The sequence below is a fragment of the Lates calcarifer genome, unplaced genomic scaffold (genome assembly GCF_001640805.2).
Source record: "Lates calcarifer isolate ASB-BC8 unplaced genomic scaffold, TLL_Latcal_v3 _unitig_5775_quiver_708, whole genome shotgun sequence".
In the NCBI taxonomy this organism is placed as follows: domain Eukaryota; kingdom Metazoa; phylum Chordata; class Actinopteri; family Centropomidae; genus Lates; species Lates calcarifer.
In genome coordinates, this window is record NW_026117717.1 from 61,461 (window position 1) to 74,647 (window position 13,187).

At 39.0% G+C, this 13,187-nt stretch overlaps 1 protein-coding gene across 1 annotated transcript in view; it reads right to left on the reverse strand.

Moving 5' to 3' along the window:
• Positions 1-1,116: 1,116 nt before the first annotated feature.
• The window catches only part of LOC108876760 (1-phosphatidylinositol 4,5-bisphosphate phosphodiesterase delta-3-A), a 35,784-nt gene continuing 23,713 nt past the window's right edge, over positions 1,117-13,187 (reverse strand). The window contains exons 10-16 of the mRNA XM_018666473.2: positions 11,975-12,118; positions 11,686-11,839; positions 11,440-11,556; positions 11,077-11,255; positions 10,595-10,730; positions 4,978-5,127; positions 1,117-4,863 (exon numbers count right to left, since the gene is read on the reverse strand). Of these exons, the coding sequence (XP_018521989.1) occupies positions 4,757-4,863; positions 4,978-5,127; positions 10,595-10,730; positions 11,077-11,255; positions 11,440-11,556; positions 11,686-11,839; positions 11,975-12,118 (987 nt within the window). The 3' untranslated portion in view covers positions 1,117-4,756. The remainder of the gene's footprint in view (positions 4,864-4,977; positions 5,128-10,594; positions 10,731-11,076; positions 11,256-11,439; positions 11,557-11,685; positions 11,840-11,974; positions 12,119-13,187) is intronic.

Consider the following 13,187-nt stretch of genomic DNA (forward strand, 5'->3'; position numbering starts at 1 on the left):
TCTGGTTCCCCCTCCTCCTCCTAGGATCATTGACAACCACCCTGCATTCACCGTCCATCGCCTCTTGGACTGTCGCCTGCCTTGAGAACGTTCAATGTCTGGCCCTAGCCATAAAGAAAGCAGGTCACCTGGAGAGACCTTGAGACCTTGTCATTATTGTCTGGTCCTCTCTGTCTTCACCTGAAGCTCGGTGCTTCCTCTCCAATCGCTGAATCATCTCCCCTCTCAGGAGAATCAGCATCTGCCTCTGCCTGCATTTGCCTCTTTGGATCCTTATCTGCTGATTTCTTGCCTGGCTTCTTTGCTGTATCCAGCCCTCCTTAGGATCTAGCCACCTTAGTACAAGTTCTCATGTGGCCCAGGCAGCTCCAGTAAAAGTGATCCAGTCCACCACATCCATGACAGGCTTTAGATGCAGCGCAGTCTTTGCCCTCATGACCCTCTTCCCACAGAAACAGCAAGAGACTCCAGTACAGCCTGTCTCTATGTGGTCTGACTGTCTACTCTAGGCAGCCAGCTGGCAACAGAAAGTTGGCTGCCTAGAGTACAGGTACCCACGGCCTCCAGTCTGTCCAAGTTCCCAGGACCCAAGGTTTCCCAGCAAAACATTGGATTGTAACAAGATGATCAATGTGGCTGATTTAGGGAATCAATTTTTTAGGGTGATCAACTATAAAAATGAGCTTTAATTAATTTAATTGCTTGATTTGGGTATTGTGCAAATTACATGGCAGTATCTTGCTTTAAGTAAAGTCTAGCTTGCAGCCTGATGATGCACTGTATTCTTTAAGGCATTGATTTAATTACTTAAAAAACTTAAATATACTGACTATCATTAAGTCTGTTGGTGGTGGTAGTACAACTGCATGTAAATCAATCATATATCCTTTTTCAAGGAAGTTATTGAGGACAATATCAGCTTTTTTCACCAAATGTTCCTAGAAGTGGTGCATCATACTGTAGAGGGTATGAGGCACTGCTTCTGTAACATGTAGCAGCATACTGAGAGTAGAAAACGCATATCAAATGTTTATCCATAAACATATGTGATCCATAAAATACAATGTCACTGGAAGTATGTGAACACTGACTTTGTAAGATAAGTCACAAATATAAGTCATAAACATTGTAAAATAAGATTTTGATTTTCTAAGATCTTTATTTATTTATTTTTTTTTTTTTTGTAGAGCGCCATAATATGGTGATGATGATTAAAATATGTAATGCTGGAATTCTACTTTTTATTTTACGCTGTGAATCAGTTGAACATATCATTTGACAACATAGTTAAGGACTGGACAACTGTTACAAATACCCTTTGACATTATGAGGTTATTCAGTTTGTAGAAAAGGTTTGGGTTACTATTTCCACAATGTTTTAATAAATTTCTATTCAATTTTGCATATATAACCTGGATAATAAATAATGATTGATTACCATACAGCTGGTACGGCACAAAAGCAAACAGTATAATAATAATAAATAAACAACACTGCCAATAAGTTGAAATTTACAGTTGCAATTTTTGTTATCAATGCTACAGTTCAACTTTGGCATTTTTACCATATATGTAGTGGACTTACAGTTCTTCACACATGTGAGTAATTCAGTATTGTCCCAAATACGGCTGGGGTTTGTTTTATATCATTAAATATTGGCATAGATCTAAAATTTCTATCCCAATTCAAACAAACTTCCTGATCACAGGTTGTGTTAAAATAAAGTACATTTTGTTCTACATCAAATAATGATAAATTTGGCAAAGTTTCACTATGACACAAAAGATATTCTGAGGCTGTTTTGATTTAATTTTTTAGATGTCTGAAGACTAATATTGAACTCGTGTAAGTAACCAGAATGACTATTCTCAAACCAAGTCCTTCAAAAATAAAATAAAATAAGATAAAAAATCACCTTCCTTAATAAAAACACTATATAAAACCTTATCTTTAACATGACAATGTGTTGTCTAATCTGTTCAAACACTGAAAATTATAGTAATGTCACAGTCACAAAGGTTCATCAGTTCAACAGATCAACTCTGCATGCACAGAACACATCTGACACAAAGTAAGGACGTATGTCAACGTAAGATAGCAAACGTAGCAAACCTCATTGTAGCTGTGAAGCAAATTTGTGTACAGTGGTGTCCAAAAGTCTGAGTCACCTGAATGTGACTTTGGATAGAAAGTGGTATTAGACTTTTGGGCCCTACTGTATGCCTCATCTAATAAGCTAATAATAAAGCAGAAGCTCTATCTAGTGCACGTCATCTTGCTATAGCATAACTGAGCAATATAAAAATGCTACTTGGCTACTTAAAAAAGTAATGTCTTCAGAATCTGTTTACCATTTGAAATATTACACTAGGCTCCATTATAAAAGCACTGGAATGGGTTCCTTTGCACAAGGAGAGGCAGCAACAAGAGATATTCTTTTTTATGGAGCTCTAACATCTTTTAAAATAAAGTCAGTCTTATTTTCCATATGGCTTTTGATGTCCACAGCAGTATTGGGGATGTTGCCCTATTTGAACCCGATAACAGATTTATACTGAGAACTGAATTTGGAATCCGCACAGCTCTATTACAACAAAGAAGGACAGGTTTGGATTTTACTGTCTTGATACATGAACACAGAAATTAATTCTCGGCTGTTTAAACACATCTGTGTGTTTCACTGGCTTATTACTGAGCTTTTTTGTCATGCAAGTGGCCATACATGGGGTATGATTGTAATCCCAAAGAGATGATCTGTGTGTTCAGTATCCTGGTTAGAGTTGGCTTTCTCCAGTAAACAAATTTCTATATTTCTTGTTTCAATATGCAAACAAGAAACCTGGTCATTGTAAACAGGGTAGCAGATTAGAGAATCTTGGTTACCCCTGGTATCCTGTACACAGGTAACTGTGTACACGAATACAACTATTTACAAATACAGGTACAGGCAGGAAAAGACAGCAGAGCAGGTGGATAAAAGAAGAGATCATTACACAGAAAGATGTACTTAAAACAATTCCTACATGAGTCAGACTAAAACAAACCAAGCAAAATTAACCTCTGGATGTCTAGATAAGTCAGTAAACTGACTTGACTGTAATGACAGTAAACTGGTTATTACAGTATATGTAAACACACGGAGTGTGATAAGGTCAAAAGCTCTAGAAAAAGCTTAAAAGTGAACCTTGAAATTAGAATATTTTATCTCATTTATCTGTATTAATGACATCTCAATACAATACTTACATGCCATATGTACGAGTTCTTATTATTAGTTGCTGTAATAAATTCTCCTGTTCTTGGCTGTGAGGTGATCCTTTCAAATATTACTCCACTTTATAAAGAACATAAGAAGTATAGACCAAAATCCTCTTTACATGTTAAAAGCTTCCTAATATTGCAGTTTCACTTACAGTATTTTTAGTATGAAACCCCCTGTTCCCCTCAACAGTGCTACTTTGATGAGCTGCGGGCAAGGGATACTTCTTGGTATTTGTACTTCAATGTGTACACATTTCTGTTTTCTGTCTGGATACCCAGTATCTAAAAGCTGGGGTATGCTCGAAACTTGCCACTAAAATAAAGTGTTTTGCAGGCAGAAAGTGTTAATAGTTGTTCCATATGGCCACATTCAGACATAGGGTGACAAGATGGCCAAGATGGCCAAAAATGGGAATAACAACATACACTTTCTGACCATTGTTCATACAAAAGGAAATGCAATGTACTTGACTGAAGAGTTTAAAAGGAGAGCTTCAGACAGAAGTCAAAATCTTGCCTACTCTCTCACCTGGCCAATTACTGCATGAAATGAGGTTGGATTGTTGGTTTCAGAAAATGGAAGGTTAATGATGAGGAAAAAATATTAGCTCTTGATTGTTTTAAAATTAACTTTAAAAGTGGATCATGTCCCTTAACATTCCAGAGGATGGCTGCACATATGAGGTGCAATCAAAAAGTTCCAAAACTGTCCTTGTTGTGAATGAATGGTAATGTGAATGCAGCAGGTGTGAGCAGTAATTTTCATGTTGAGCCTGTATGCAATGTCACGTTGGGCAATCAAAATCTGTACGTGTTACATATGGATGACCCAGACTGTCAATGGCAAGCTCTAGTCCACCGTCAAGCGATCTGGACTCTCACAGCAGATTTTTGGGTCACACTAACACAATTGTCGCTACCCAATTGCCCCACTTGCCAGATTTGGCTCCCTGCAACTTCTTCCTCTTCCCAAAAATGAAATTCAAGCTGAAGGTTCACCATTTTGACACAATGGAGGAGATCCAGCTTACAATGCAGATGGTGCTTGACACACTTACAAAACAGGACTTACAGTGAGTGTTCCAAGTGTGGCAAGAGCACTGGGAGTGATGTATCACAGCACAAGGTGACTACTTTGAAGGGGACAATAACCAAATTTAAGAAAAGTACATTTTTGCTTGTTATAGGCACAGTCTTGGAACCTTTTGATCACACCTCATACTTTGGATTTTGGCTTTCTGACCTTCACAACCTACAACTTATACCAACAGGCATTTATAAGCTATTCTAATAAAATTGTTCTTCCTGCAGAGGGCATCATAACTAATTAGTTTTGGAGTTAGCTCATATATTCAAAATCTAGCACCAATAATAATTATAACAACACCAATAATAATAATAACACCAGACTAATGGTGGATCCATGAGTTGTCATCAAGTGTTAGGGATTCTTGACTGAGGACTTGTTCAGTGACCTAGCCAGTGATTTTGATGATTACTTGTAGGGACTGCTCTGGCAGGGGGTGACTGTAATGTGGACAAAGATGGAAGCAGGTGAAAGGCTGGAGCCATCCAGCTTGAGCAGTCGGACATGACGATAACCTGCAAAGGTAAGGTAAAGAAGGTCAAGAGAGCAAATGGTTAGTCATATTGTGTTGGCAATGTCAAGCAGGTCCTTTGTATTAGCCCCCCAAACTCCACTGTTCCTAAACGTACCTGTGCGAAGACTGGTGAAAGGCAAGGTGTACTGCCCTAGGAAGTCATTGCTTGAGGTATAGTCATGGTCTTCCACCATGAAGCGAACAAGAGCCACATCAGGGACATGAACAGTAAAATTAAATGTACAGTCCCACCGCGGGTTAAAGCCTGAACCAAAGAAACAACACTTTATTACAGACATATACACACTAGTTTATGCAGTTTTACTTGATGAAGTTTGCAGTAATCATGTTCATGCAGTATGTGATTTTCATTCTTTTTGGTCTTCTGTACCCCCATAGCCCGGTCAGATAAACTAACATACCCATATGCATAGACACAGGTGGGTCTGGCCCCACCCAGTTACAGGCTTCAAAGCCAGAACAAATCTGAAGTAATGAATGCCAATCATTCATTATTTGCAAATGTTGTTTTGAATTAATGTGTTTGGGTCATAGTTTACCACTTCATAATAATTCTGTTTCTGAATGACAGCAGCAATATTTTGTAAAGCTATCAAGACTTCAACTTTCCATCAGAGTATGTATTTTTCAACCAGCCATCATTTAGCTCAAGTATTTATTCAATCCTCTTAATGTTTTTGCCACTTATCCAATAAATCTTTTTAACAAAACTTAGACAGACTTTGCTTTGAGCTCAGAATAATCAGAGTTGCTCCCATTTGGGCTTACAACAAAAACCTCTAAATCACATACTTTGATTGGCTGTGAGTATCCACTGAGCCAATAGGAGTGCCTGATTCAGAAACATGACTGTTGATGTCATCAACTAGGATACTGGATGAGAACTGATCAATATACACACGGAGGGAGTGCAGCAATGCATCAGGCAAAAGGTGAGATGATCCAAATCTTTTCCAATTTTTCATATACAGTAAGTTTATCGTCTGAAGTAAATAACTGACTTGGACAAACAGCAGCTTGTTGGAAAGCACTGATTCTCTAGTTTAAAAGGAAAAAAATGCAGTTACATCTAGTAGTTTGGGATGCTCTTAAAGCATATCTTAGGGGGCAAATTATTTCATACACTGCAAATATGAAAAAAAGGCCCAACGAGATTGATTAGAATTGGCAGATCAAATTAAGGAAATAGACAAAAAAAACTCTCAAGTTAAAAACCCTGACCTATATAAAATGCAAGTGGAGCTTCAAACCAAATTTGATCTGGCCTCAACTTATCTCACTGAACGCCAACTTTCAAGGAGTAAGAGTTTGTTCTATATATCCATGGTGAAAAATCTGGAAAATTATTAGTTAACCACTTGAGAGGAATCAAAGCGGAAGAACATACCACAAATATTACAATGGAGGAGGTAATGTTACTTCAGATCACACAAAGATTAATGACACATTCAGAAATTATACCCCCCCCCCAATGTGTGTATCATCGGTGTGTGAGTGGGTGTGCATGTGTTAGAGCGCTTTGTAGAATAGAGCAAGCGCTAAATGTGTGTGTGAATGTGACACGTAGTGTAAAGCGCTTTGAGTGGTCGATACGACTAGAAAAGCACTATATAAGTACAAGTCCATTCCATTCCAAATAAATCTGAACTTTTCCCTGTCAGTGAGGGGACACTGGCATTGGAATACACCAGCTTCCCCTTTAAGATTGTGGAAAACCAATTCACTTACATGGTATTACAGTTACAATGAAGCAAAAGTGCCTCTTCAAAGAAAATGTTCTTACTTTACTAAACCACACAAAACAGTGCCTGACACAGCGGTCACCCCTCTCTGCATCCTTGGTCAGGTGAATTAATTCCATTAAAATGAATATTCTCCCTAAATATTTATACGTTTTTCAATCAGTGTTGACCTTCAGTCCTAAATAATGTTTTGATACATTAGATTCTGTTATAGTATCGTATATATGGAAGGGCAAGCGCCCCCAACTAAATAAGGTCCATCTTCAAAAGCCTGAAAGAGTATGGAGCTGCATAATTTTCATTTTTATTATTTGCTGTCTTGCATTTTGGTCATAGTTTCATAATCTATCTGACTGCCTTACATGGGTGGCAATGGAGTTGGGTTCTGCTAAAAACTTTTCCATTCCACCACTTCTTGGATCTTCACTCCCTCTCCCACAAAATAAACTCATAGATAATCCAGTTGTCTGGCACACGTTGAGAGATTCCAGCCAATCATCTTTTTCAACCCTCCTTACTGGACCCAACATTTCAGGAATGGCAAAGATTGTGCACAGAACCCATATATCCAAAACCAAATTATCTCGTTATTACCCAGATGTAGATCCCTGCTGCCACAAATGTAAGAAAGCTGAGGCTTCACTTATCCATATGTCTTGGACATGTCCTAGCCTGGAGAAATACTGGAGGGAAGTCACTATATATCTTTGGCAAACTCTGTCTTTTGCTTCTCTCTTGGCCAGATGTGCAATATTGCTGAGGTGGAGGGATGCTGCCCTGCACACCCATGCCCAGTGGTTGAGAGATGTTATATCCTGTTTAAACCTTGAAAAAATACATTACTCCATTTGTATTTTCCAAAGAAAAGTTTGGGGACCTTTTTTGGAATACTTCCATAATCTTCAAACTAGCTAGGGACTGGATCTCTCATTCTTAGTCTGTCACACCCAAGGTGGAAAACACTACAGCCAATTTTATTTGTTGTAGTGTACCGCTCTCCTGGCCCATACTCTGACTTCTTATCTGAATTTTCAGAGTTCCTGATGAGTTTAGTACATAGAACAGATAAAATCATTATAGTAGGTGACTTCAATATTCATGTGTATGTCAACAATCACAGCCTTAGCTCTGCATTTTCCTCACTATTAGACACCCTGGCTTCTCTCAGTGTGTTAATAAACCCACTCACGGTTTTAGTCACACCCTTGATCTTGTTTTGGCCTATGTTAAATGTTCAATATTGATACCAGTCTTCCCACAGAATCCCCTTCAATCAGATCACTTTTTAATCACTTTTGAATTCATATTGCTGGATTATGTATCATCAGGCAAAAACATCCTAACTAGAAATCTTTCTGATAGTGCAGTACCTAAATTCAAGGAAATGATTCCTTCAAACCTACTGCCTGCCAACTTGATCATCTTGTAGACAGTGTTGCAGGCTCACTACGTACAACTTTAGTCTCCATTGCCCCCCTAAAAATGAAAACATTAAAGCGAAAGAGGCAAGCTCCATGGTTCAACTCTCAAACCTGTACACTAAAACAAATATCACGTAGACTTGAAAGAATGTGGCATTCCACCAAACTGGTGGAATCCTGCTTAGCCTGGCAAGATAGTCTTAAAAGATATAAGAAGGTCCTCTGTAATGCTAGAGGCGCCTATTACTCATTCAATCATTAATAGAGGAAAATAAAAACAACCCCAGGTTTCTTTTCAGTACTGTAGCCAGGCTGACTGAAAGTCACAGCTCTATTGATCCATGTATTCCTATAACCCTCAGCAGTGATGATTTTATGAACTTTTTTAATCAATTAATTAATTTAAAATTTTTACTATTGGAGACAAAATTCATCATATCCTGCCTTTAATCAGCACTGATTTATGTCAAAACACAGGATCCATAGAATCAGCTGCGAAACCTAACTTAGACTTGTTTTTCTCCCATTGACCTCCACCAGCTCACTTCAACTATTTCAACATCTAAACCTTCAACCTGTCTCTTAGACCCCATCCCAACTAGGCTATTTAAGGAAGCTTTGCACTTAATTTGCCATTCTGTATTAGACATGTTAAATCTGTTCTTGTTAACAGACTATGTGCTTCTACAAAGCCCTTAATGGTCAGGCACCATCATACCTCAAAGATCTCATAGTCCCCTACAATCCCACTAGGACATTGTGCTCTCAGAATGCTGGTTTACTGGTGGTTCCCAGAGTTTTCAAGAGCAGAGGGAGGCAGAGCCTTCAACTATCAGCCTCCTCTACTGTGGAACCTTCTCCCAGTTTCGGTCCAGGAGGCAGACACCCACTGTACCTTTAAGAGTCGGCTTAAAACTTTCCTTTTTGATAAAGCTTATAGTTAGGGTTGGCTCAGGCTTGAACCACCCCTTAGTTATGCTGCAATAGGCCTAGAATGCCGGGAGATTTCCCATGATGCACTGAGCTTCTCCCTCTCTCTCTCCATCACTATGGATTCATATCCCATATTACATATTACTAACTCAATATCTTCCCTTTCCTGTAGTTTTGTGCTCTGACTTTTGTTGTGATTTGGCGCTATATAAATGAAATAGAAATGAACTGAATTGAAATTGAATCTCTCACTCGCACTGCTTTTATGTCAACTGTACCAAGTGTATAAATCAGTCCTCTCTCTGACACCTCCTTTCATTCCATCTGTGGGTTCATGGTTTAAATAAATATATATATATATATATATATATATATACGAGGGTCATTCAATAAATAAGGTGAATTTTTCGGTATAAGGACTTTTAATACAGATAGAAGCTTACTTTTTTTAAAAAAATTTTTTGTTTTACTTTTTTTTCACATGGATTTAATTTCTTTTGCAGATTAAAAAAAACTTTGGGAGTTTTGGCGATTAACAAAGATGGCCGACCAAAAAGCATGCGCCAAATCATAGTGCCAAACCCATGTCTCGTCACATGTGACCACCTTCTTCAGAAACTCATCACCATCCTTCTCATAGCGGGAAAGACACTGCTGGGACAACTCGACCCTCCTCCGTTTGTGCTCTGCAGTAAGCATCTTTGGCACCCACCAGCAGCTGACCTTCGAGTAGCCAAGGTCATCATGGACAATTTTGTGTGCTGTCCCAACAGATAAGCTCAAAGTCCTTGCAATGTCATCCACTGTCACCCTTCTGTCAGACTGAATGAGGTCATTGACTGATTCGATCAGGTCTCCCAGGCCTGCCTTCATCCTCAACACTGCTCCGTCCTTCTTTAAACAATTTAGCCCACTTGTAGACATTTTTTTGGCTGAAACATGTGGCACCATACACAGTTGCCATTCTCCTATGAATTTCAACGGGTTTGCACCCTTCAGCAACCAAAAACTTGATAACTGACCGCTGTTTAATCCTGGAGCATGCTTTTTGGTCGGCCATCTTTGTTAATCGCCAAAACTCTCAAAGTTTTTTTTAATCTGCAAAAGAAATTAAATCAATGTGAAAAAAAAGTAAAACAAAAAAAAAAATTTTTAAAAGTAAGCTTCTATCTGTATTAAAAGTCCTTATACTGAAAAATTCACCTTATTTATTGAATGACCCTCGTATATACATACACACACACACATGTGTATAAATATGTATATATATATATATATATATTTTTTTTTTTTTTTTTTGACAGGATTATCTCTCTTGACCTATGTTGGCTGTGCACTTTACAAATTCCCTGTCACCATTTTATACCTGTACTTTATATTTGTGTAAAATTTAATAAAAATATCTCTGAGAACAAAAAAGAAAAAAATGGCAGGTGCTTAGCTCAAACCACTGCAGAGTAATAATGGTCAATATGACGGGAGTGTAAATATAAATATTTTTCAACTATGATTTCTTATGTTTTTCTGGGTCTTTCAACCACACACAGTCTTCATTAAGTACAATTTTAACTGTATGACTATCTTAAGCTGTGTAGAATTTATTTAATGCTGCTACCATTGTTGTCTACATGATGAGTTTTCTTCTTATTGTTGTCGATGGGAACACCATGTATCTCCACCCACACTTGAGGGTCGACAATGGAGCTGGGCTTGTCCCATTCTGGTTTGGGCAGCTGTTGAGCTGAAATAACCTAGAATTACAAGAAAGGAAATCATAATTTCATCAGAGTATCATTGTAGAATGGAGCAAGAAGAGTCTATCTGGCAATGGTTCTGATAGTCTGTTACAATGACACCCTTTGAGTATTTCTTCAGTGGGTTATGTTTGGATTCAGGATGTAGTCAAATAAAAACCCCTTGGAAGCATTTCAGTAGCAAACATCTATTCATCTATATATTTAAAATTCTCATGCAGTTTAATGTGGAGGAAAATCTCTATCATTCAAATGCAAGCTGTGGGAAAGTAACTCTGGAACCTGCATGTCCATTTGTTCTGCTACTTGCTATTCATTTACGGCAAGTATCATGCTATCTTACCTTAACAGTGAGCAGTATAGGTCTATGGGCAGGACCTCCACCAACATTCTCTGGGTTGAAGGTTGTGTTATGCTGGCACATGAAGGGAGGTTTCAAGATATACCCACACTGACCATTCTGCAGGAACCTGCCTTGGTTTAGGTCCATCTGCTCACCAGGTGTCTGGAAGTTCAAAGCAGCTGAAGAAAACACAGTGGTGTCAGCAGCATGCATTCTGTTTATTACAGTGGGTGGTATGGATGGTGTGCAGTTAGACCAAAGAGAGGAAGCTAAGAACTAAGAAGGGGTGTTTCTGATTGAATTCTCTTGATTGGCCTGTTTGCTTCTTTTGAGAATTAAATAACTTATAAAGTAAGAGCTCACCAATCTGACAACCTGCATTCCACATCTCCTGAGGGTTGTAGTTGGAGGACTGGAGGCGCTGTCCTGAGGGGTAGATCCTGCTGAGCTGGTGACTGTTGTGACGCACAAAATATATCCCTGGAAGGGAAAGATAAGGATAAGAGAAGAGCAGTTAATCCTGTCAGTCCGATGGTAAGCTGAAGAGAGACAAATTTTTCCAGTTTCCCTGTGTAATTGTGTAATTGTAGTCACAAACTCATATCATACCTGAGTCCTTAATGTGCCTGAGAGCTTCACTTTCAGAGAAAGAGGACATTTCAGTTGCTGGGTTTTTGGCAGCTTGCTCAAAGCTTTTAAAGGGTACACTGCGGGTATACACGACCAGCTCTGACAGCTCTGGACTCAGCGTAGACACACTTGACTGAGATGACACACAAAGAAACCCATCATATTATTAACCAGCTGTACTGGTAAACAACTGGTCCCTATCAGTTTATCTGAAGTGAGTACATCAATGCCCAATCCCCCCAAAAATTGGTAAATAGGTGATACCCACCTTCTTGTCCTCTTTTGTGGAGGGGGGTTTGCCTTCAGTCCGACTGGCCTCTTCATCTGAGGAGCTGAAGTCTGAAGCACTAGATGAGCACTCCTCCACCACATGCTCCTTCTTCCCCTTCACAAGGATTTTCCATTTAAGTTCCTGCACAGACACAACCAAGATACAAAAAATTCAAATTGATTTGTTCAGCACCATCTTTTACAGAAGCAGTTCAATGTGCTTTACATAAAAGACAACAAATCAGCAAAAAATGTGCTCATACACAGAAACATTCATGCATACATACATGTTAATGTACACACACATACATACAAACCTAAATATGTCACAAGTATGATGTGTTTCTTTCAGGGATGGTAAACTGACAGTGTATCTGACCTGTACTGTGAAATCAGACCATGAAGTGCTTTGCAAAACAAGACGAGAATTTTAAACTTCAGTTTGAAAACAACAGGTAGCCAGTGAAGGTTCCAGAGCTGGAGTAATTGAATACAATAGAATAGGCTTTATTGTCATTGTACAGTACAATGAAATTGTGGGTGCTCCACGCAGCAAACAGTGCACTGTAGAAAATATGTATATACAATAAAAATACAAAATTTACACAATAATACAAAATTTACACAATGCAGTAGAAAAAGAAAGTGTCTGTTTGTCTCTGTGTTGCCTGCCCCTCCCCCTTGCTCTCTGTCTCTCCTGCTGGGTCTGCCACTCCACACCTGCCGTGCCTCTACAATCAAGCTCACCTGTCTCCCATCAGCTCGTCACCCAGGATGTACTTAATCCCTGTTCCTGCCTTCATTCCCTGCTGGATTGTCACTCCAGTACATGGTTTGTCTTGAGAGAACTTCGGCTCCTCTTTGCCTTTGCTAGTCAGTTAGTTACTTACCTTGTTGTCTTTTTCTAGTTCCTGCCTGCCTGCCAGCCCACCTGCCATTCCCTCCAGTCCCCCTGCCAACCCTTCTCCACCCCTGGACTCCTTCACTTGCCGCAGCACCCCTCTCTGGACCAGCACCATCCTGACCCCTTCACTCTACCTATTCTTAAATAAACGTTGTTTGTCTTGCAATCTGTGTTCTGCTTCTGGGGTTCCTAGCTCAGTCGTGACACAAGTATAAAACATTTTATTCATTCATTTAAATAGAAAACTCACGTATACATAGAAACATTTAAATAGAGAGAACAGAGAACACAACATCTTGCAAGAATA